At 37.2% G+C, this 23,539-nt stretch overlaps 1 protein-coding gene across 13 annotated transcripts in view; it reads right to left on the reverse strand.

Annotated features, from left to right (window-relative positions):
• Positions 1 to 23,539, reverse strand: part of slit2 (slit homolog 2 (Drosophila)) — an 83,999-nt gene that overhangs the window by 12,382 nt on the left and 48,078 nt on the right. For 2 of the 13 annotated variants that reach the window (XM_077203288.1, XM_077203365.1), the window contains exons 8-30: positions 23,112 to 23,275; positions 22,503 to 22,635; positions 20,381 to 20,452; positions 20,216 to 20,287; positions 18,569 to 18,640; positions 17,643 to 17,786; positions 17,125 to 17,288; positions 16,662 to 16,685; positions 13,976 to 14,126; positions 12,862 to 12,936; positions 9,957 to 10,100; positions 9,577 to 9,720; positions 9,215 to 9,381; positions 8,687 to 8,819; positions 8,364 to 8,432; positions 7,320 to 7,391; positions 6,809 to 6,880; positions 6,452 to 6,523; positions 4,836 to 4,999; positions 4,328 to 4,452; positions 3,878 to 3,975; positions 2,463 to 2,602; positions 1,764 to 1,857 (exon numbers count right to left, since the gene is read on the reverse strand). In XM_077203288.1, coding sequence (XP_077059403.1) covers positions 1,764 to 1,857; positions 2,463 to 2,602; positions 3,878 to 3,975; positions 4,328 to 4,452; positions 4,836 to 4,999; positions 6,452 to 6,523; positions 6,809 to 6,880; positions 7,320 to 7,391; positions 8,364 to 8,432; positions 8,687 to 8,819; positions 9,215 to 9,381; positions 9,577 to 9,720; positions 9,957 to 10,100; positions 12,862 to 12,936; positions 13,976 to 14,126; positions 16,662 to 16,685; positions 17,125 to 17,288; positions 17,643 to 17,786; positions 18,569 to 18,640; positions 20,216 to 20,287; positions 20,381 to 20,452; positions 22,503 to 22,635; positions 23,112 to 23,275 — 2,565 coding nt within the window. Of the gene's footprint in view, positions 1 to 1,763; positions 1,858 to 2,462; positions 2,603 to 3,877; positions 3,976 to 4,327; positions 4,453 to 4,835; positions 5,000 to 6,451; positions 6,524 to 6,808; positions 6,881 to 7,319; positions 7,392 to 8,363; positions 8,433 to 8,686; positions 8,823 to 9,214; positions 9,382 to 9,576; positions 9,721 to 9,956; positions 10,101 to 12,861; positions 12,937 to 13,975; positions 14,127 to 16,661; positions 16,686 to 17,124; positions 17,289 to 17,642; positions 17,787 to 18,568; positions 18,641 to 20,215; positions 20,288 to 20,380; positions 20,453 to 22,502; positions 22,636 to 23,111; positions 23,276 to 23,539 lie in introns of all 13 variants that reach the window. The other 11 variants (XM_077203277.1, XM_077203354.1, XM_077203308.1 and 8 more) reach the window with 7 other exon arrangements.

Below are 23,539 nucleotides of genomic sequence, written 5' to 3' on the forward strand. Positions count from 1 at the left end.
AAAGTAAGTCAAAGTGTACTTAAGTAATTTAAGGTCCATCTAAATAGGTTTGGGGTCTAAAGTTAAACCTGAACATGCCAACATCTGTTGTATGTTCAGTGGTGCGGTTGGGATCATGCTTCTTTTTTTAAATAGTATAAGTACAGTATATGAACAGTGAAATCTATTGTGTTGTGAGATTAGACTTCTCTAATTACTAAAGTTTTAGTTACTTAAACCACTGAAATTGAAGTTCTTTTGAATGAATTTACACACGCCCTAAAGCGCTACATAAACACATTCATCATCTCTTCGTATCGCATCATATCATATTTAAAACACCCCCCTCCAGCTCATTTTTATAGTAAACACAACGGGAGAGCTGTAATTGAATATCAGAACACAAACATAGAGCAGAACCTCAGAGACTCCAGCTGCATTCCACACAGCTCTAGTGTTGTGTTAACATCTGCACCAATGGGCATAAAAACACACAAATGAACTTATGTGGTCTGCTGCTCACACACATATCAGCAGAGAAGGAAACACACATCTGATGTTTTCTAACATGGCGAACATTTTTGGTCTGGTGGAGAGAGGGATAAAATAAAATATGAGATGAGAGAAGGGGACGTCTGGAGGGGAGAGAGTGATGAAACCGAATCCAAAAAGGTTTTGGATCCAAAAGGCTTAAGGGACTGCAGAAGGGCAGTTTTTATAGGCAAGGATTTAAACGTCTGTACAGCACTAATGCACTGGAGTCAGAAGAGATATTGTCATGATATGATTGGTCAGTATATTATATAAATAGACCAGCATTCAAAGGTTTGCGGTCAGCAAAAATTTGTTTTATTTTTTTTTGTTTTTTAAGTCTCTTTTGCTCAACCATTTATTTGATAAAAAAAACAGTAATATTGTGAAATATTATTACAATTAAAAATAACTGGTTTCAATTTAAAAATATTTGAAAATGTGAATTATTCCTGTGTTGCTCAAAAACATTTCTTATTATTATCAATGTTGAAAATAGTTGTGCTGCTTTATATTTCTGTGGAAGCTGTTATACACTGCATTGAAAAGTTTTCAACATTGATAATAATAATAAATGTTTATTGAGCAGCAAATCAGCATATTGGAATGCTTTCTGAAGGATCATGTGACACTGAAGACAGGAGTAATGATGCTGAAAATTCAGCTTTGCCATTACAGGAATAAATTATATTTTAAAATGTATTCAAATAGGAAAAAGCAGTTAAATTGTTAGAATATTTCAGAATATTACTGTTTTTACTGTATTGTTTATCAAATAAATGCAGCCTGGGTTAGCATAAGAAAATTCTTTCAAAAACATTTTAAAAAATCGTTATTATTCCAAACTTTTCACAAGTACTGTGTATGTATGTATGTATGTATGTATATATATATATATATATATATATATATATATATATATATATATATATATATATGTTTATGTAAATATTTTACATACATTTAAAAAACTAAGTTCTACATGTGGATAATTTATTTGCTATGAAGTTAAATTCAAAACTCTGAAGTGCTTTAAAAGATTTGATGCTAAAAACGTATCATGTTTTGCCAAACGTAGTGGTAAATTCATCCTCGAAAGTGGCCGAGTATATTTTAAACACGTTTTTTTTTTTCAAATGGACTGATAATAACCAGTGAATCTGTTTTTGCCAGTATGTTTCAAATGATCAAGTATGTGGATTTATTGTTTGAGGCTGAGTCTAACACAGATAGTAGGGAATTTAGTGACTTACATGAAGCCCTTAGCGGTCAGAATACATTTCGAGTCGTGCTGACACAGGTTCAGCTCTGAAGCGCAGAAATCCAGCTTATCTTCACACAGCTCCCCTGCACATACACATACTCATTATGAACAGTCAGAAAGAGTGGGAAGAGTATGTATAATCATAGCATTTTTTACTGTAAACATGTCGCATCCCATTAAACCAGTAGAAGTCTGTTTGCGTGTCCAGTGTAGTCTCAGTGTAGAAGATGACAAAATACCAATACTCTGAAGAACAACGATACAATACACCTCCATTGACAGTGTATCAACAAGAAAAAAAGTGTGTGAGTGTGCATTTCATACTTCAGCAAGCACAGAGTACGCACTAGCCAGAAACAGCAAAGGAAAGAAGAGACAGACAATGGGAGTATGAAGTGAAAGAGAGTAAACTAACCTTTCTCCACCTCATTATTATTAGCAGCTAGTAGAAAAAGAGAAACAGGTAGCGAGAAAAGGTAGGAAAACAAAGAATACAGAGGACGTGTTTGACATGTTAGCATGTTAGCTCAAGCAGCACATTTGCATGTTAGCATCAGACAGTTAAACACATAAAGCACAGAGAACACCGACCATTTTGCTTGTGACTGTGTGTGTGTGTGTGTGTGTGTGTGTGTGTGTGTGTGTGTGTGTGTGTGTGTGTGTGTGTGTGTGTGTGTGTGTAAGTTACCTGTGTATTCAGGTGAGCAGTGACAGGTGTAGTTGTTGATGCCATCCACACATGTGGAGTTATTCTCACAGTCATTATCTTCACAGTCATCGATATTTATCTCACATTCGTCGCCCTCAAATCCATCTGGACATACACACCTGAACATACACGCATAACAACTGCGTAAGACTTTTTAATCCTTTTGAAACTTTTAATTCACTGAAACTCTATGAACATTACTGATATTCTATAATTGTTTGTTTCAGTAATACTAAATTTATCATAGTCAATTGTTCTATATATTGTGGTTCCTACATACTGCATGGTTTGTGTGCCTCCTTCAAAAAAAAAAATAAAATCCACTATTTATTCCCAAAATGTTAAGAATGGGTTCTTAGAAATTATCATTAAATAATCTCTCTTCAACAAGATGCACAATTTAAGGTATCATTAATGCCCAAAGCACCAACAGGATGAGTTTAATATTTAAGCTCACACTATAAACACTATACAGTGCCTCGTTCAATTAAGCTGGTTTGAATTCAGATAAGAAATAGTGATCCTTGCCTTAAACCAAAAGTGCGAAAACCACTAATGAAACTGGTTAAATCTTACATTTATGATTTATGATGCTTCGCACTGAGGAGAATACATTTAACTGTTATTCATTTACAGTACATTATCAGGTTCCAAATTCATGCCATTGTTTGAACCCAAAGTTGACTGAATATGTGAAAGCACTACAGAGCAACAGTGTTTTCGTTCTTTGGGAAATTGACCTATGAATGGCTTACTTATGGTTGTCTCATTAAACTGGGATAGAAGAAAGTATTTTATGCAGCGTGCGTGTGTGTCTGTGGGTCTATTAAATTACATTAGCTAATCAAAATGTAAAGCAGAAGTTCTCAAATGAAACTCTTCTTATTCACCAATACAAAGGATTTATTAGCATTGATCGGTGTATGACTAAAGCTGAACCTGAGCTCACCACACACACACACACACACACACACACACACACACACACACACACACACACACACACACACACACACACACACACACACACACACACACACACACACACACACACACACACACACACACACACACACGTCTCTGCTGTGTGTGTCCACAGAAAGACCTTTGATTGGATGATTAAGTGCATGAGTGAGCTCAGATCAGTTTCAGACACTTCAGTCTGATTAAGACAGATTAGACACACTCTGTCCATAAAGTATATTCATTACCGGAGCAGCAGGGACACACACACGCGCACACATCTGATCATTTACTTAATGTACCAAATGAAAGCCACATTCAACAGGGCCCGAATACAATAAATAATCTCTTTACCGTCCTCATACACATATCAGTTGTAGTTTCAAACAATTCAGCATTTTCATGATGATGATGATGAAGGTCGGTCTCACCAGTGAGTGTTTTCCTCTCCATCCTTTAGATGACAGGTTCCTCCATTCTGACAGGGGTTACTGATGCACGCATGAATTGGTTCCTCACAGTCTTGACCCTATATGAACATGCATGTTGCATTACATACAAACGTTATGTAAATGTTATGTAAACTCTCTATGATATTTTGCTGCCTATATGACTCCAAGCCCTTCTTCAATGTAAGGTTATCATATATATATAACCTATATACATACATATATATCGTTTTTTATTTTATTTTATTTATGGTTGGCAATGTAATGCCTGCCAGGTGAAAGGTATGCTGTCTTAGAAATGTAATGTCTTAAACAAACCACAAAATCTCGTCTTGTACCATTGTAGCACAAAGACAGTTGTGTTTATGAAGTTTAATACCTAGGCAAGACCACTAATGAGATATTCTCGTTTGTGTTTAAGTGAGTATGTACCTTAAAACCATAAGGACAGGTGCATCGGTAAAAATCAACGGGATGGTTACTGCAGGTTCCATCATTCTTGCATGGATTGGATAAACAAGGGTTACATTTAGCCAAAATGTTCACATCCACTGGACCTATGTAAAATACAGAGAGAAAAAGAAATTACACAGGATGTTATAAACAAACAAATATATAACAAATATACAACCACAGACATTACAAACACAGATAGGATTGAGCAGGTAAAGCATCACAGAACTAAAACAGGTCAAAGGTCACTTTAAACCTGAGGAAAGGTTTGGGTGGCAGATAGAGGGGGCCGGGGTTTAAGAGCTCACACTGGGCTCTGGTCGGCTTCCTTACCTGGCACCGGAAAACCACAAGTCCCCAGCACCTCTAAAAATGTACCAATCAAATCACATTACTTACAATATTAAAATCTGAGCATGTAAACTAGAGTTAGTAAAGCCCTCTCCGTGACAGGATGAGTGTCTCCGAAGTGCACGGGTGGGTTTACCTGTGCACGTGAATTTCTTGGAGGGTGTAGTCAGCAGTAGTTTGTCGGTCATCTCTCCAGGACCAGTACAGCGTGCGATTCCAGGCTCCTTGTAGCCGCTCTTTACCCAGTCAGAGAGCCACTGCATGTGACAATCACAGTACAGAGGGTTTGCTCCCAGAGCCCTGCAGGAAACACACACAAGAATATATTACAAACCTTCTTTAAAAATGTGGATGATAAAATAATCCGACATCAAACATGATATGAGATGAGTGTATATTAACTCATTTTTCTAAAGCAACACCTTACAACAGTTGCATTAGTGGATAAAGTTTTATAGGGAGCTGTCACTATTCAGATCATCAAGTTTTAATAGAGCATGAGTTTGGTGGCGGGTAGTTCCTTCATGCTGCTCTGATTGGCTGTAATTACGATAATGCCCTCCTATCACATTCATAAGCCTAAGGGCCAGATTTATTAACAGCTTGTGCCAGTGCAAACCCTATTTTGGCGTTAAATTTACTAGACAAGCAGCGAAAAAGTAGCACCGAAAAGGCGTTATTTTTGCGGCTGACCTTATTGCAAATATATTTGTAGGAGTTTCCCTTTCAGACGCAAAATATATGGGAGGAGAGTATTCAAATGAGTAACGCCAGGTGATTTACATGATTTACAAAGCATGTCTTAAACCAGGCACTAATTTGCGCTGCTCTTGGTAGTTGGTCTTTATGGAAATGATCCGGCTGCATATGTGTTCTTTAATTTGCGCGTCGTCAGTAGATCACACGCAGAACTTTTCACTCCAATCAGCGCTAGTTTGGAAATGTGTTCGTGCACTAATTTGCCCTTTTTAGTAAATCTGGCACTTAATGTGTCGAAACATGTGGAAATTAATAGACTAATTATGGAGTTTACAACGCACACACCTGAATATTAGAGAATGTCCCACTTATTGCACATTTAAAAAGCATCTTAAACAGTTTCTTAAAAGTTCCCAGTTATGTCCACATTTTTACTAATTTTATTGATGTATTGTAATTTGTTTGAAAGCCTGTCAATTTTTTTTCTTGACTGATACTGTACATTGTCATATTATCCTTTTCTGGTGTATATTGTCATACTATCCTTTTGTGTTGTTGTCTTCCTGCCTCGGGACTTTATTTTGCTAATTTATGCTATGATCTGGCTCATTTACAGTCTCTACATGAGTGTAAGATTGTTCGTTAATGTGCACTGTCCTGCAATGTAAAAAAAATAAAATAAAATAAAAAACACACACACAATTGATGTGACTTTCATGTGATTTGGTTTTTATAAATAATATTTTCATATAACCATATAAAAATATTATGATATTGGCTGCTTGACAGTGCCCTCTCTAAGATAATGTGTAGATTTGTTCTACTCAGCTGTCAGTCATAATTACACTTGTGAAATTGATCCATGAGAATAATAAAAAATGGTCATTGTGGGAGAAATCAACCAATCTGTGGCTGCAGAGCCCCGAGGTCAGACAAAGAAAGTCTTTCAGAGTGTCTGTGTGAGAGTAAAGAAAGAATCAAAGTGCATCCAGCAGTCAAAACCTCATAAGTGCTTGTGTGTGTGTATGTGTGTGTTCATTCTGAGGTACTTACAGGTGGGAGAGCGAGGACAGATCTTTGAAAGCTCCATCTGGGATCACAGCAATATCATTACCATGAAGAGACCTGCAGAGAGAATAGAGAAATGAAGCCATCCAAGAGAGTCCAAAACATATAAATTAAAGTCTGATAGCAAACACACACACACACACACACACGCAAACACACACACAAACACACACACACACACACACACACACACACACACACACACACACACACACACACACACACACACACACACACACACACACGCACACACACACACACACACACACACGCACACGCACACACACACACGCACACACACACACGCACACACACACACACACACAACAATAAGGTACTCACAACAGGCGCAGAGATTTGAGGCCGTCGAAAGCTTTTACAGGAATACACCTCAGTCTGTTGTAGCTTAAAATTCTGGGATGAAACAAAAATATTACAGTACTTGCAAAAACATATATTTACACAGATATGTCAGGCCATACAAACTCAATAAATAAATAAATAAGCCAAGTGGATTTTGCAACTTCCGAAATAAATGATTGAAATAGAATAAAGATAATAAGATAATTAAATTATCTTTAATATTAAGTTAAGAAAAAGTGTCTAAAATTCTATGGCAAAAAATTACTCATTCATGCGTCTAGATTTAAATCAAATCCCAGCTTTTTGAATGAGCCAGGACTACCACAGCATATACACTTAATTGCACATATAATTTCAAGAACTATAAAATTAACTCGTGAAAATCACACACGCACAATGCACAGCTAAAAACATACACAACCACACTAGTGTTTGAACAAAAAAAACCACAGACACACAAACCGAAGCCATAAATCATGTTGACACTCACAGGGTGAGAAGCTCGGACATGTTACTGAAGCTGTGGTTGGACAATGTGCTGATCTGGTTATTACTCATATCACTGCAAGAAAACACACATACATACATACGCACACACACAAACAAAGACAGAGTGTTATGAGCCACGAGAAAATCGGACACTTAAAGCTAACATTTACGGTACATACCAATAACAAAATGTTGCACACAGCATTAAAAAGAAAAGGATTATTTATATTTAAGATGAGCTGTTTTCACATGAGCTGTTTTATACGGAATTACATAGTCACTTTACATTACATAGTTTAATGCATGGCAAAAGACAATGCACACATGTGAACTTCCATGTTAGGACACTCAAGACGGCTGAACTTATCAATGCAGTGACCTTTAAAGCTGCAAACAGCAAACACAAAGCATGTACAATAGTTATGCGTTAGGCTTAAAGTCATAATAGAATATACGGAAGCATTCAACAGCCTTGATGCATCGCTTCACTCAAACTGACTTTTCTGTTCGGGTGTGATTTATAAGCCAATTTGATTTGCATTCGTGAAAAAATGACAATATGTCAAAATATAATAAACCCACAAAAAACATTTTCAGTCTTATAAATTATTTAAAACCATATTTCAATATTTCATAACTTCACACACAAATTTTAAAGACTAAAGAAATGAGCAATCACTCATACTTAACTCACAGTCACATTTAATTGATGAGTTTGCATATTTGTGTGTATAATGACGGTTGTTCATTAGTGCTTAAGTCATTTGTTATGTTTGGTGAAGTTGGGATATTGAGGATAACTCTCATAGTGCAGAAAATAAGTGCAAAAGCCACACACAAAAATTCCCCTCAAAATACAGCTAAAATCATTTGGATTTTCTGGCATTGGCAGGATGAGAAAATGGATCAAACACCATATGTACAAGCTAACTCTGTCCTTTCAAAAGCACGAGGGTCTGTTACGACTGGTTAGTTTCAAAGGGGCAGGGCCCTGATTACATTAAACTATTTGTGATTGGGAGACTCCAGAGAGGGCTGTACCTACATGAGAGTGAGGTGTTTATAATTGGATAGTTCCAGAGGGACTTGCGTGAACTGGTTGCCATCGAGATAGCTATCAGAAAAAGACAAACAAGTTATTACTCAAACACAGAGGAAATAGCACATTAGCAACAGTGTAATTGGAGAAACTTCAAAGACGTATATACAGCGGCCGTGTATTGTTTCAGACATCGAGTATGTGTTTTTGGAGGCAGCTGGGTTCACAAAAAGGTGTGCCTGGATCAGATAACAAGATTTTTGAAAATGGCCATTTTTTATGAAATTGCTGTGAGGTTTTGAGCCCATAGTGTGCTTGTGTACACTCACAGTTCTGTAACGTCTTTAGGAATGCCCTTGGGTAAAACCTTTAGTCCTTTATTACTGCAGCGCACCACCGTATCCAAACACGAACACTCGGCAGGACAGCGAGCCAGGGGTGAACAGCTATTTTCATCATTACCTGCTGACACACAAAGAGAAAATTAAACATGTCAAGTCAAGTCAAGTCATCCTCATTTATATAGCGCTTTTAACAATTTAGATTGTTTCAAAGCAGCTTTACAGGGATAAACATATAATTTAAGGTAACAGAGATTGGTTTGGTTTTATAGTGGTTCTTGAAAAATGTTTTTTCCAGCTAAAGTTAGTTTTGATTGATTAAATCTTAATGTTCTCATTTCAGAAGTAAAGAATAATTAAATTTGAAAAGAGCTTTTCGAATGTGAAGATTTGCCAGGGAGATTGTTATTGTAAGCTTTTTGTGTAAAAGAAAGATAACACTGAGCTGTGCTCAAGCCGTATTAAGAGGGCTAGAAACAAGATCTTTTTACACCCCACACAAGCTCATAGCCGTACCGTCTTCGCAGGCAAAGTCTTGTATGGCTACATCTTGAATAGGGATCTCCTGAAGAAAGTAGGGGCTCTGACAGCGGGGGTTGCCCGTGACAATCCGTTTCTTACGGAGCCATTCACCCAACCAAGCCAGATGACAGTTACAGTTAAATGGATTGGCCAGCAAGTTCCTGTGGGATTGCATAAAGAAAAATGATGTAGCAAATATTCAGCAAAGAGGGTTTTTCGCAACAATGCCATAGAAGAACCATTTTTGTTTCTTCAAAGAACTTTTTTAGTTCTTAACAGAATCTTTTTATTATTATCAAATTTGGAACAGCACTGGAATTAAAAACACTTTGGTGTTACTGTGGGTCGATACTCACAGTGTGGAGAGGGAATGTAGTGTGTCAAAGGCTCCCGGGGACATGGAGGTGATCAGGTTATCATAGAGGGAGAGCAGCCTCACCGAGCTCAGACCAGTAAAACTACCGTTATTGACACAGCTTATCTTGTTACTCCTCAACATCCTACACATGACAAACACACACACATAATTATTTAAAACAGCCAGATGATATTTGGTTGGGAACACACAAACCAAGTGGCCCCCACCTGAGAATAAAATCATACCTAGACATTTTTTGACAGTATCTGCATTCACTACCCTGACATTTTGCAATGTTCCTCAGAAGAATGATTCATATTTGTGATTCAGTAAGGAGCTAATATGTACGTGCATGTTCATTCGAGTGTGAATACTCACAATGTGCGGAGTCCGCCGAGGCCTTTCAGCATGCTGTAGTGGACGCCCTCTAAGCGGTTGCTGGTCAGAATGAGCTCATTCACTCCACTGGCCCCCTCAAATGTGCCCTCCTCAATATCTGTGATCTTATTGTTACTAAAGTTTCTGTAAAACAAAGCAAGTTGCCATGGTAATTAAACCACTCTAATGATTGTCATCTATCTATAAATTACAGGAACGTCTGTCTGTCTGTCTGTGTGTCTGTCTGTCTGTGTGTCTGTCTGTCAGTGTGTCTGTCTGTCTGTTAATCGCATATCTCTCGAACCTTTGGTCCGATGGATCTCAAACTTGACATGTGTCTTGCTACGGGCACGAGTAAGTGCAGTGCCGAGTTTGACGTTGTTTGGATTAGAAATGTAAAAGATATCGGTAAATATGTCGGTAAAAGAAGCACACATTGAAGTTGTGGTTTAAAAATAAACATTCTGACATTAGAGAGGGTTGTGGTTTAAAAATTGTGTTTTAAAAATAAGCATTCTGTCAGCTAAACATTAAGTCAGCTACACTGTTTACCTCTGAATATTTTAGTTATTCAGAAGTAGTTAGTTGTAGTTAGTTTTATATGTAGTTAAATTTTCCATATTTATTGTATGTCATTATGTCAGTATCAGTATTTGCTTTCAACCATGCACAAATAAAAATGTCACTGAACTTTTGCTGTGTAATTGAAACAATAAGCACTCAAACACACCAAACAACAATTACTAAAAACACACACAAAAACTGATTTTGCACATACATACTGTCAAATTGATTAATCGCGATTAAAAAATATACAGTACACACACGTATAATATACAGTATATATAAATATAATATCGCCTAGCCTATACACAGACACACATACATCTATCTATATATAAATTACAGGAACGTCTGTCTGTGTGTCTTTTATTCGCATATCTATCTCGGTAAAAGAAGCACACATTGAGGATGTGTAGATGATGTTTAGAAGGCTGTGGTTTAAAAATAAACATTCTGACATTGGAGAGTTGTGGTTTAAACATACCTGAATATTATATTTTATTCAGGGCCATCATTTGTAGTAGCCTATTCACAAACTGTTTGCTCAAGCGTAGCTTTTTCTCTGAGTTCACTGTGTAGCTGCTCCCTGAATCATCGCGCTTATTCATTTGTGGATGTTAACTGAACCTGTAAGTCAGCTACACTGTTTACTTCTGAATATTATATTTTATTCTGGTGTGCTTAACATTATTGCTACTGTGTAAAAGTAGCCTATGCTATTCACCAAATAAACATAAAAGACGCTAACTGCCTTTCATTGTCTCTATAATTGTAATCTGCACAATGACAACAAAGTTTACACTAATGTAAATCTAATCTAAACTCCTGCTACCTGTACAGATACCAAAATACATGTCACCTAATATCACCATTATTATTAATTGTTTTTTTTAATTGTCAATTTTCCATATTTATTGTGTCATTATGTCAGTATCAGTATTTGCTTTCTACCATGCACAAATAAAAATGTCACTGAACTTTTGCTGTGTAATTTTGTAACAATAAGCACTCAAACACACCAAACCAACAATTACTAAAAACACACACAAAAACTGATTTTGAACGGGCATATCTGTAATTCGCATATCTCTCGAACCTTTCCCAATGGATTTCAAACTTGACATGTGTCTTGCTACGGGCACGAGTAAGTTCAGTGCCAAGTTTGACGTTGTTTGGATTAGAAATGCAAAAGATATCACCAAATATATCGGTAAAAGAAGTACACATTGGCTTTTGCCGCTCTAGCCGCTGGCCACTCTGGCTCACACTGCACACTGAGTGGCCACTCCCCCTCTTAAACTGCACACTGAGTGGCCACTCCCCCTCTCACACTGTACACTGAGTGGCCACTCCCCCTCTCACACTGCACACTGAGTGGCCACTCCCCCTCTTAAACTGCACACTGAGTGGCCACTCCCCCTCTCACACTGTACACTGAGTGGCCACTCCCCCTCTCACACTGTACACTGAGTGGCCACTCCCCCTCTCACACTGCACACTGAGTGGCCACTCCCCCTCTCACACTGTACACTGAGTGGCCACTCCCCCTCTTAAACTGCACACTGAGTGGCCACTCCCCCTCTCACACTGCACACTGAGTGGCCACTCCCCCTCTTAAACTGCACACTGAGTGGCCACTCCCCCTCTCACACTGTACACTGAGTGGCCACTCCCCCTCTCACACTGCACACTGAGTGGCCACTCCCCTTCTCACACTGCACACTGAGTGGCCACTCCCCCTCTTAAACTGCACACTGAGTGGCCACTCCCCCTCTCACACTGTACACTGAGTGGCCACTCCCCCTCTCACACTGCACACTGAGTGGCCACTCCCCTTCTCACACTGCACACTGAGTGGCCACTCCCCCTCTTAAACTGCACACTGATTGGCCACTCCCCCGCTCACACTGCACACTGAGTGGGCACTCCCCAAAATAAACATTCTGACATTAGAGGGTTGTGGTCTAGAAATATCTGAATATTATATTTTATTCACGGTCATCATTTGTAGTAGCCTATTCACAAACTGTTTGCTCAAGCGTAGCGTTTTCTCGGAGTTCACTGTTTCGCTGCTCCAGCCAAGGTCTGAACCTGGATCGTCCTCTGAATCGTCACGCTCATTCATTTGTGGATGTTAACTGAATCTGTAAGTCAGCTAAGCTGTTTAATTCTTAACGTTATCGTTTTCTCAGAGTTTAGGCTCCTGTGTAATAGTAGCCTTGGCTATTCAGCAACTCAAACATACCAAACCAACAATTACTAAAAACACACAAAACAGATTTTGCTCGGCATTGCACTAGTTTATACTAATGACAGATGACAAAGATGGAGAGAGACTTACATTTTACGCAGTTGAGGAAGCTTCTTAAAGATTCCTGTAGCCTCCAGCACTGTAAATTCATTATTGTTCAAGCGGCTGCGTGGAAAACAAATCAAACACACAACTAAATTAATTAACGCTTAGTGACCCGGGACGTCATTCACTACCCTCCTCCTCATTCATTTTTTAAAGTTAGACATCAACCTTCTTTAGTATTCCTCAATCAATTAATAATAAACAATATAACAAGAAAAAAAGTATATATATATATATATATATATATATATATATATATATATATATATATATATATATATATACACATGTATATATATATATAATTTTTTTTTTAAAGCCTGTTTTCCCATAATTTTTTTGCAAAAAAATGTAATAGGGTCGCTAACGACCCAAGATGTGTAACAGTGTATGTATATTTTTTCTGCACAGCAATAATTGAATCTTTGAAGACTGAAAAAGTGCAATTCACATTTATTCCACAAGGTGGCTGATACACATTGATGACGTGACGTTTCACTCATGGCTACTGCAGGCAGAAAACAAAAGAATAGGAAGTATCTTCAGCAAAACTTGAAATGCCTCAGCGATTTACTGAAGAGCAAGTACTGAACGCAATCAAATATTAGTGTCACTGTCACTTGATGGTGGATCTGGTGAACAAGCTGTCAGCAATTAAAATATTGATTTTGAAGATGTTAAAAATTATAGTTTTGAGAATATGTTTGAGATCACAAACGTGAGCCAGATCATGCTGAATGTACAGGGAAATGAGCTCTGACGAGGACAGTAATGATGGTATAAATCATCTGCTCAAACTGAACCCTTCCAAGCTCCAAAAGGTAACAAAATATGCTTTATTTTATTCTAATTATTTATGTTATTCTAATATCAGGAGAGTTTTAGTTTTAGTTCACCCAAAAAAAGAAAATTATGCCATCAATTACACACCATTTTGTTCCAAACCTACAAGACTTTCATTCATCTTTAAAACACAAAATTACATTTTTAATAAAACCTGAGAGATTTCAAACTCTCCAGTACTTGCTTCGCACATGAGACAGTGATGACAAAATTTTCATTTTTGGGTGAACCTTTACAATGAGAGAGAGACACTCACAGTTCTGCTGTATATTGAGGTATGTGGTCTGGGATCTTGTTGAGCTTTTGTCCAGAGCAGTCCACTGTGGTTCCTTCACAGCGACATTTCTCTGGGCAGGCCAGGTCAGCGAAGCAATCCCCACCTAGTTTTGATCGGTAGTCTTCCACGCCTATATACATAACCATACACACACACAAACACACACACCATTACACACCACACAATCACAAAAAGAGTGTATGAGAGGAGAGGACAGAAAGAGAGAAGAAGATAAGTAAGATTAAAGAAGTTTGGGTGGAAAGGTAGAGTGGTAAAAGTAAAGGATCACTGGTAGGGAGGACATTAAATGTTAATTGTGCTAGACAAGAGGAAACTCAGTTATCACCATGGCAACATGCTATTGGTATTATCACTCTTAACAACACATAAAGTCATGCTAGTAGCCATGACTTTGGAGTGTTTTGCACACACGCACGCACACACGCACGCACACACGCACGCACGCACACACACACACACTTATAAGGGGGACAATACACACATTCTTAACAGCACATCCAATGACCATGACAAAATACATTCACACACACACACACGCACACACACACACACACACACACACACACACACACACACACACACACACACACACACACACACACACACACACACACACACACACACACACACACACACACACACACACACAAAGGTAGTCTCCTGTTGCTTGCCATGCTGTAGATGCTGCAAGACCTTCCATGGTGCTTGACAGAACCATGTATTAGTCCGAGTCTGCAACCACATGGTTAGATCAAGCACAAAGGAAAACCCTGCTGAATTTCCTCCACAAGACACACAGAGAGAGAAAGAGAGAGAAAGAAACAAAGGGTCGAGGGATAAAGAATGAGGTACTACTTTGTTTAGCTGGGATAAACTAGCAGGAATGATGCAAAGAGAACAGAAAGAGAGAGGAGAGATTCTAGGGTGGGGGGAAAGAAGAAAGAAACAGAAGAGTGTGGCAGGAACATTGCAGCTTTTGTACAGTAAATTAACACATGAACCAGCGGTTATACGCACAGTAAAACTCACACACAGACACATTCAATTCACATCGTGTGCTCAATAAACCTGTGAGCACATTTTCACATATATTTGGATTCCTGGTCTGTGATTGTCTTGGGTTGAGGTTGAGGGGGGAGGTGGGGGGGGGGGGGGGGGGGGGGATTTGTTGGTTGAGGTCTTACTGGTTTTGTGTCAGTTACTTACACTTATTGATATGATGAATCCCTGAGTGTGTGTGCGAGAAAGGAAGAGAGAGAATATGTAATACACAAACACTCAAACACACACTGACGAATGCTGGAAAACCCGTGTTTTTAGATCCATGCCATCGTGTGCAATTTGTGAGCATGCACGCAGTAACAGTGACACTGATCAGGCTAGTGACAACAAATTAACATTAGACTGAAGCGCCATTTTTTTGTTTGTAAGCTCATCTAACAAATTACTGTAAAAGCCACCATACTGTATTAGCAATTTAGTTTAGTTAATACACAAGTGCCAAGTTCTTAGAAATAAACTCATTGTATTTATGTTGGTTTTTGGTTTTCAACAACTTTATATAATTTTTATTAGCTTAATTTTATTTTTGAATAGCTTGAATTTAATTACTCTAAAAATGTCACTTCATACACACATGTGTACTCAATACATGTGTACACAACATTCAAAAAGTTTTAAAATATAATTGTATATATATAGAGAGAGAGTTTAAACATTTGTGTTCAGTACGTTTTTTTAAAGAAAGTATATTATTATATATTATATTATATTTCATATACATGCAATTTTTTGAACCTCCTATTCATCAAAGAATCTTGAATGTATCACAGTTTCCACAAAAATATTAGTAGTACAACTGTTCTCAACATTGATACATTTTGAATCTTCAGAAATATATCTTAAGCACCAAAAACATATATTAATATAAATTATTTATAATAATTTATCATTTATAATAATAGACATATTTCTAATCTTAAGAAATATATATTAAGCACCATATCCGCATATTTAAAATAATTCCAGAAGCACCATGTGATACTGATGACTGGAGTAGTAGCTGCTGAATAAATTACATTATAAAATATATGAAATTAAAAATAAATTATGGTGAGCATATGAAACTTCTTGCAAAGACTCTTAAAGACACAAAAAATCTTACCGACCCCAAACATTTGAATGGTATTGTATATGTAAGGCATAAAATATAAGATACATGCTAAACTAATTAAGGTTTTCAGTTCAAGAATTTCATTATCTTAAAATACATGTTCTTCATTATAATATCAGCACAGTTTTATCTCCCTGAAATATGAATTTTTAAAACAACAAAATTAATTTTAATCAACAAAATAAAACAGGTTTAGAATAGAATAGTTATATTCCAGTCATTGTATGTATGAATGGCATCTTTTTTTAAATATAAATTATAGAGTAAATAATTATTAGATTCTGACAAAAAAATCACATTGTCATTGACCATGTGCTACACAAAACTACAGCACCATTGTAAGCAGCTCTTTTGGTGCACATACGTTTTTTCTTCATCTGCATTATAATGTGTGTGTGATTTGCGTGCATTAGTGTCCAAAGGCTTTTATGTAGTACACACACAGATAAAATGTTTTGCAGTTGAACATACCTGGTATAAAGTATTGCTCTTTAGCTATACAAAGAAAAATATACAGAGTATTGAGAGGAGAGCTGTGTGTGTAGATCAATAAATGAATATGAATATTGATCAAGAAATCCAGCTCATTTATAACCCCACAGCGATCAATACTCAACTGGCAGACAGTAAACTAATAATACCCACACACGCATACATTTGCATTTTGATTCATAATCTGCTTAGACAGGAGAACATTACTCATCCTGAGACCCTTGGAACTGCATATATGTGATATATAGGTATATGTGGCACAAGTGAAAGCTGACTAAGATGTTTTCACCATTAACAACACACATTCTTACTGACACCAAAGTCCACTGTTGGGAGCAGACAGGAAGAGCAGGATCAATCGACTTAGCGTCTGTGAGCAAGTCTGTCAAACGACCGATAATTACACATTAATGCAAATACCAATGTGCATGTGTGTATGTACCTGAACAGCGGAACTTTTTGCTTTTGATCTGGCCGATGCGTTTGTTAGCAAGGCGGCGGGGACTGGTGCATCGAGCTCCGCTGGTCTCAATCGGGTTGGCTTGCAGGTAGTCAGCTAACCACTTCAAATGGCAGTCACACATGAAGGGGTTCTGGGCCAGATGACTGATGAACAAAATTAAAAAAAAATGAAGAATATTGTGAATGACGGTGATAGTTAATGCGTGCAGTTTCTTGACTAACCAAAAACGTACATTCACATTTTTACTCCCAATCTACTGATCAGTCTGAAATATGACTGTATGAAATTTATCATGCCTAATATTCTATACCAGGGTCCCCTTAAAAATAATTATCCAAGTGTCCTAGTTTCCGACAATATAAAAGCAGCAATGTATTTTCATGCTTACAAACATATTATGATTGTGTGAAAATAGTATAAAAAGTAAAAAAGTAAATATGGCATTTTCCTGAAATCTTAATTACAGATTTCTTAATAACAGAACGAATGTTACTCACAGAGTTTGGATGGATCGGAGAGAAGAGAAGGTTCCCTTTGCGATGGTCTGGAGCTTGTTGCCATAAAGCGACAGAACATTTAAATTCTGCAGGTCTTGGAAAGAATCTACTCGCAAACAATTGATCTTGTTCGCATTTAGCAATCTGTTGGGATAAACATTTGCATGTGACATTTTACACAAATCTCTCAGGCAAGCAGAAAAATCTATACATCCGTATTAAATTGAGATATTACAAACGGCATTTACAAATAGATTAACATTTATAGACAAACAAATGAGTGAGACTTAAAAAATATTCCCTGTGGTTTCCAGACTCATTTACAGTGCCTTATGGGAGAACAAAGATGTGAATAAACAGAGGCTTTATTTTACATAAACAGAATGTACAGTATATTCTGCATCTCCTGCAAATCAATAAAAATGTCTGTGTGCTTGAGTTATTGGCACTACACTTTTATATGTGTGAGCATAATAGACTTGCCACTTTTATTTGGTCTTTAATATTCATTTAAATTACAATATTGCCATTACATAAAGAACAATCTCAGCTTTTTCCTTCTTTATTATTGACTATTTACTTGAAGCAATGCTGAATTACTGAGAAATTCTTGAAGACTATGTTTTATAGTTTTAAATTGCTTTATATTGTATATTAGTGTTTCAATTTTGAATAAAGTAATGCATTTATTAGCATTTAATATGTGGTATTTAAGTCAACGTGGAATTGGTATCAACAACTGAAATTTTGGTATCTTGACAACTCTATACTGAGCTAATGATATTTCCCCTCACACACCCCTTTTTGCATTATTATAGTTTAATTAAGATATTATTTAGCATGTTTATTAGGCCATTTTTCAATGGCTGGTCCTCAGTCCTTCATGGCATTTGCAAGCATAAATTCACAGAATGTGCATTACTCACAGTAGCTGCAATGAGAATAGTCCATCAAAAATGCCTTTGGGAAGTTCAGTGATTTTATTCCCATATAAAATCCTGAAAGGCAGAAACACAAGGGAACATTAAATAAAAGCAAATATTAAAGATGTTCATTACCCACCCACACACACACCCATTCATCAGAAATTGGCCAGATTCATGAGGTAAAAAAAAAAAAAAAAACGTGCACAATAATCTTCTTATGATGAAGATATCAATTACAGCTCATATTCATTACTTTATATCTTAATGGTCTATAACCATGCGTAAGCTGAGGTTGTTGTAAAAATGGGTGAGTAACACTGGGAAATTCAAGACTAATCTGTAAGAGCCATGCAGGGTTAAAAAATTCTTGGCATTTTTATTTCAGAATGAATTGTGGCTTTGGCTATTCGCTGATATCCAACATATGTGCAGGCCCACACAGAAAGCTCTGCAGATTTGGAACGTCTGTCATTCACAAAGTTGCGCTCATGTATGTTTATTCATTAAATATTTTTTCTTATTTAATAATGCTTTCAGCTACGAATCAGTGTATGGCACACTCAATTTCTCTTGAGAAATATACCACAGATTTCATCAAAAACATAAAAAAAACCTCTGCAAATTCTGTCTGAACCTGCATTTGAAATATTTTATTACTGTGATGTCATATCAGGACTTGCATGTGTGTGTTCGCTTATGTTATGATCACTCTTCTGGCTCGAAGTTGTATTTTTTTAGGAGGACAGATTTTAAATGGCTGGCTGCTGTTCCTAAGAGGCTGGTCCAAAGGGAACGAGAAAGAGAGGGAGAACTGATCCACCCACTAAGTTCTGGCTCATTGGAACCCGGTCAGTGAAGTAAACCAAAGAAAATACAGAGACCAAGCAAGTAGGACTTATACATCACATCCCCTAAAAAAATACATTTGCACACCGAAAATACCAGGCCAAAACAAATAACTTAATAGATTTGAGAAAGGGCATACATTCTTGTGTTTCATATTCAAAGGCTATACAGCCAAATACAGTATAAAGCTTCTTTAAAGGTGCAGTCATTTTTTTTTTATTAATGTAATTTGTCTTGGAATACAGTTCAACACTGTTGTTTAACCCGGACTCTCTTGTCTCGTATATTGTCTCATTATGGTGTGTGAATCTATTTAATTAAATCAAAAATTCAATTGTGATTCGCACTCAAAATTCTAAATCTTTTGTTATTTTATTAAACACATGGAGGAAAGCACAAACATTTCAGCTCTCAGGCCTTCTTCAGTGTGTCTTGGAATTCTCATACTTTTTTTTCCAAAACGAATTCACATTGTAAAAATTCACACAAAATCGCCATCTCGTAAATGACTTGTTTTCTCATGAGATGGGACTGAAAGTACTATTGTGTACTGTATGTAAAGAGAAGAAAAATTACTGAGGTTGCCTTTAAAAGTTGTTATCTATTGAAATGACAGGTGTCCTGTATATTTGAATGGTGGTTGGGTTGACTCAGACCCTGCAGGGATTTGTCTTCTCTGTCCTCTAAAAGCTTGAATGAGTCAGATCATCAATAATTGAAAGAATGATGGAAGCTTAATATAACTCTTACATTCTCTTCTCACGCACACACACACATATATATATATACATATATACTCACAGAGAATTCAAAGATCGGAGTCCTTGAAAGGAGTCTGAAGCCAATTCAGTTATTTGATTATTACTCAAATCGCTGAAAAGAAAAAGAAAATTAGAGATAGATGCGGAATAAGTGTGTTTTTGTGTGATTGTGTATGTATGTGTTCTCTCACGAACACACACTCACATTCTCCGCAGCCGTTTGTAAGGTGCGAATGCTCCTGGCGGAATGATCTTGATGGAGTTCTGCTCCAGTCGACTGTGAACAGAGAGAATAAAGCAGATCAACAAACGGAAGGAACATTGCAGAGGGAATAATTCAAATCGCAAACAGGTGAGGGTAACTGGAAAATGATGGGCACCGACAGCACTATTGAGGAGTTATTGGAAGAGTATGAGAATGATGGGTGATGTTGGGCCAGAAAACCGAAAGAAATGTGAAGATTTTGAATGCTTCGTTTTTTGTAATCTTGGACAACGTTTACAGTTAAAATCTGTTTTTACATTACAGAAATGTCAAGTCAAGTCAAGTCACCTTTATTTATATAGCGCTTTTTACGATACAGATTATTTCAAAGCAGCTTTACAGAGATAACAGGAAAATAATGTTGTAATAGTATTGTTAGATACAAAATTAAATGTCCCCAACTAAGTAAGCCAAAAGCCAATGTGTGAAAGGCGAAAAGGCAACAGTGGCAAGGAACCAAAACTCCATCAGGTGACAGAATGGAGAAAAAAAACTAACACAGAAAAAAATGTAATACTATAAGAGGGGAACCAAGAAAAAGAGATGAAGAAAATCAATGTGACAGGCACAAATGTAAGATTAATGTCCATATCTCTGGGATGACTATAATCACAGTGTAGCATCTGTGTCTGTTTGCTGAAGTTCCAGTTTGAGGCAGTGCCCATGTCTGCTAAGAACAAGTCCAAAATATCTGCTCCATGAAAATTTAATTATAAACACATTGACATTTTAGCATTGCCTGAAAAGTGCACTCAGTATTTATAAAGAAAACACATCTAGCCTAAAAGTACAGTACTTATGAAAAACATGTTTAGGATAGGATGAAGACTCCAATTATATCAGTCATATACAGGCTGTTATATGTATATTACATGATAGCAACTTTACATCTTGCAAACACTTTCCTCAAAATCACCTGTTTTATTTTTTTTACTTATATGTTTTTATTTTTTTATTACATGGCTAATGTCTAACTATTTTATTTCTACAACTGTAAACCAAAACTGCTGCTTTTTCTTGAGACCGCTTTTAACCAAAGACACATGCACACACAAATAAAATAAAAAATTTGAAAAGAAAACATTTTAGCATTGTAAAAATTACACACTTAAGCTAATTAACTTTTTGCTAAATGCCAAAATGTGATTAAAGATGGATATTATGTTAGTGCAATAAAATATAAATCAACATCAGCTGTAATTTTACCACCTGCCAAGTCAACGCTGCAATAATTAATTATGAATCATAAATACAGTATATTATTCATTCAGTACTCTAGCATTAAACTTAATGCAATGCTTATTTATAACATCTCTCCTTCTCGCTGTCTCTCTCTAGAAGTCTGTTCTTCTCTTTGACAGTAAATATGTCATAAATCAGATAAGCTCTCCAAAGTTGACAGAGCATGAAAATCAGGCCCCCGCATAGGTGGATGAACATACACATACACACACATTTCATTCAACCGAAGCCAAATGAGATAATCCGACTCATCTGCCAAGGCCCTGCAAGCAGCTTTCAGAGGGGATGACAGACAGAGAGAGATGGGAAGAAAAAAGATAGACAATGACCCTGGCAGTGAGAGAGGCAAAACAGTTAAAAAAAGATGTGGCGTCTCAATCCAGACCCCATTGGCAGAGCGTTGGCCCTCAGAAGAGATCCCATTGATAAAATAAATCCATTTCCACACTGAATTAATGTGCATGACTTCAGCATGGCCTCCGTAGTTAAAATATTTGATACAGATACAACACTCACTGTGTATGTGTGTGGAATGTGGAAGTTGCATCTGTCAAAAAGGGGGAAATCCACTATTACACCCAACCTAACCGAAGACTGAAGAAGACATATGAACATAATCTGTGTGTGAGCGTGCGTACATGTTTTTCTATCCTGCTGGGGACTTAAACCCGAATGCACACAGACTCATGGGGACTCGAGTCACTCTGGGGACCTAAATTGAGGTCCCCATGGGTTCAAAAGCTTATAAATCATACAGATTGATTTAAAAAAAAAAAAAATGTAAACATGCAGAAAGGTTTGTGTTCTGCTCCTCACTCACATCTCAGTGATGGTTTCTGGCAGGTTGGTAGGTATTTCAGTCAGTTCTTTCCCCCGGCAGTCCACTATATTATTATTGCAGGTGCACAGCTCAGGACACTGCAGCACACTACAGGACGAGTGTGACTGGGGCCCTAAAACACACATACAAATAGATAACAGGGATGTAGTGGTATGAGCTACACAAAGGAAGGTTGAGTTTGAAGGTTGAATTAAATAAATAAAAATTTCTCAAGCAAAAATGTTGTGGACTGCATATTGCAAACAAATGCAAATTGATGTAAAGAAACTTTTTTGTCCATGTGATTTCAGCACAAATAACTTGCCTTCACTGAAGTCTTGAAAGCATGAGCAAAGAAAGAGAACAGCCGAAAAATGAACAGAATATCTAAGCTTTGACAAAACAAAACAGCAAATACATGTATTTATTCTCTTTATCCACACAAGCCCTTTTCTCATATCAAAAAGCCACACAAATAAAACAGCAAACACACACACACACACACACACACACACACACACACACACACACACACACACACACACACACACACACACACACACACACACACACACACACACACACACACACACACACACACAAAATCACCTGTACATGTAAACTCTTTCTTCTGAACCTCAGCAATGTTGTGGCCCCTCAAGGAGGGCGGGGCCATACACTGTGTGTAGAGGCCAAGGCGGGGCCTCTGTCTCAGCCAATCAGAGAGCCAGGCCACATGGCAATCACATAGCAGATTGTTAGAGTGCAGACGACTAGAGAGATGGAGAGTTTGAGAGAAAGAGTCATTTGAGGATCCGCTGGCAGTCTAAGCTAATGTGCATGTGTGTGAGAGAGTGTGTGTTAGTGTTATCGACTTTGCATCAAACAGTTTCATGTTAATTAATTACAGTCTTGTACTTGCAAACAACGCGCAAACTCTGGTGTTTCTGTGTGGTCTCAGCACCTTTAAGAATCCTTCTCTTTACATGATTAATGTAAAAAACAAACTCAAACCATATTTAGTTGTAACTGACTGT

Source organism: Siphateles boraxobius, unplaced genomic scaffold (assembly GCF_051911475.1).
Source record: "Siphateles boraxobius isolate OS27281-9 unplaced genomic scaffold, OSU_SipBor_1 119, whole genome shotgun sequence".
NCBI lineage: Eukaryota > Metazoa > Chordata > Actinopteri > Cypriniformes > Leuciscidae > Siphateles > Siphateles boraxobius.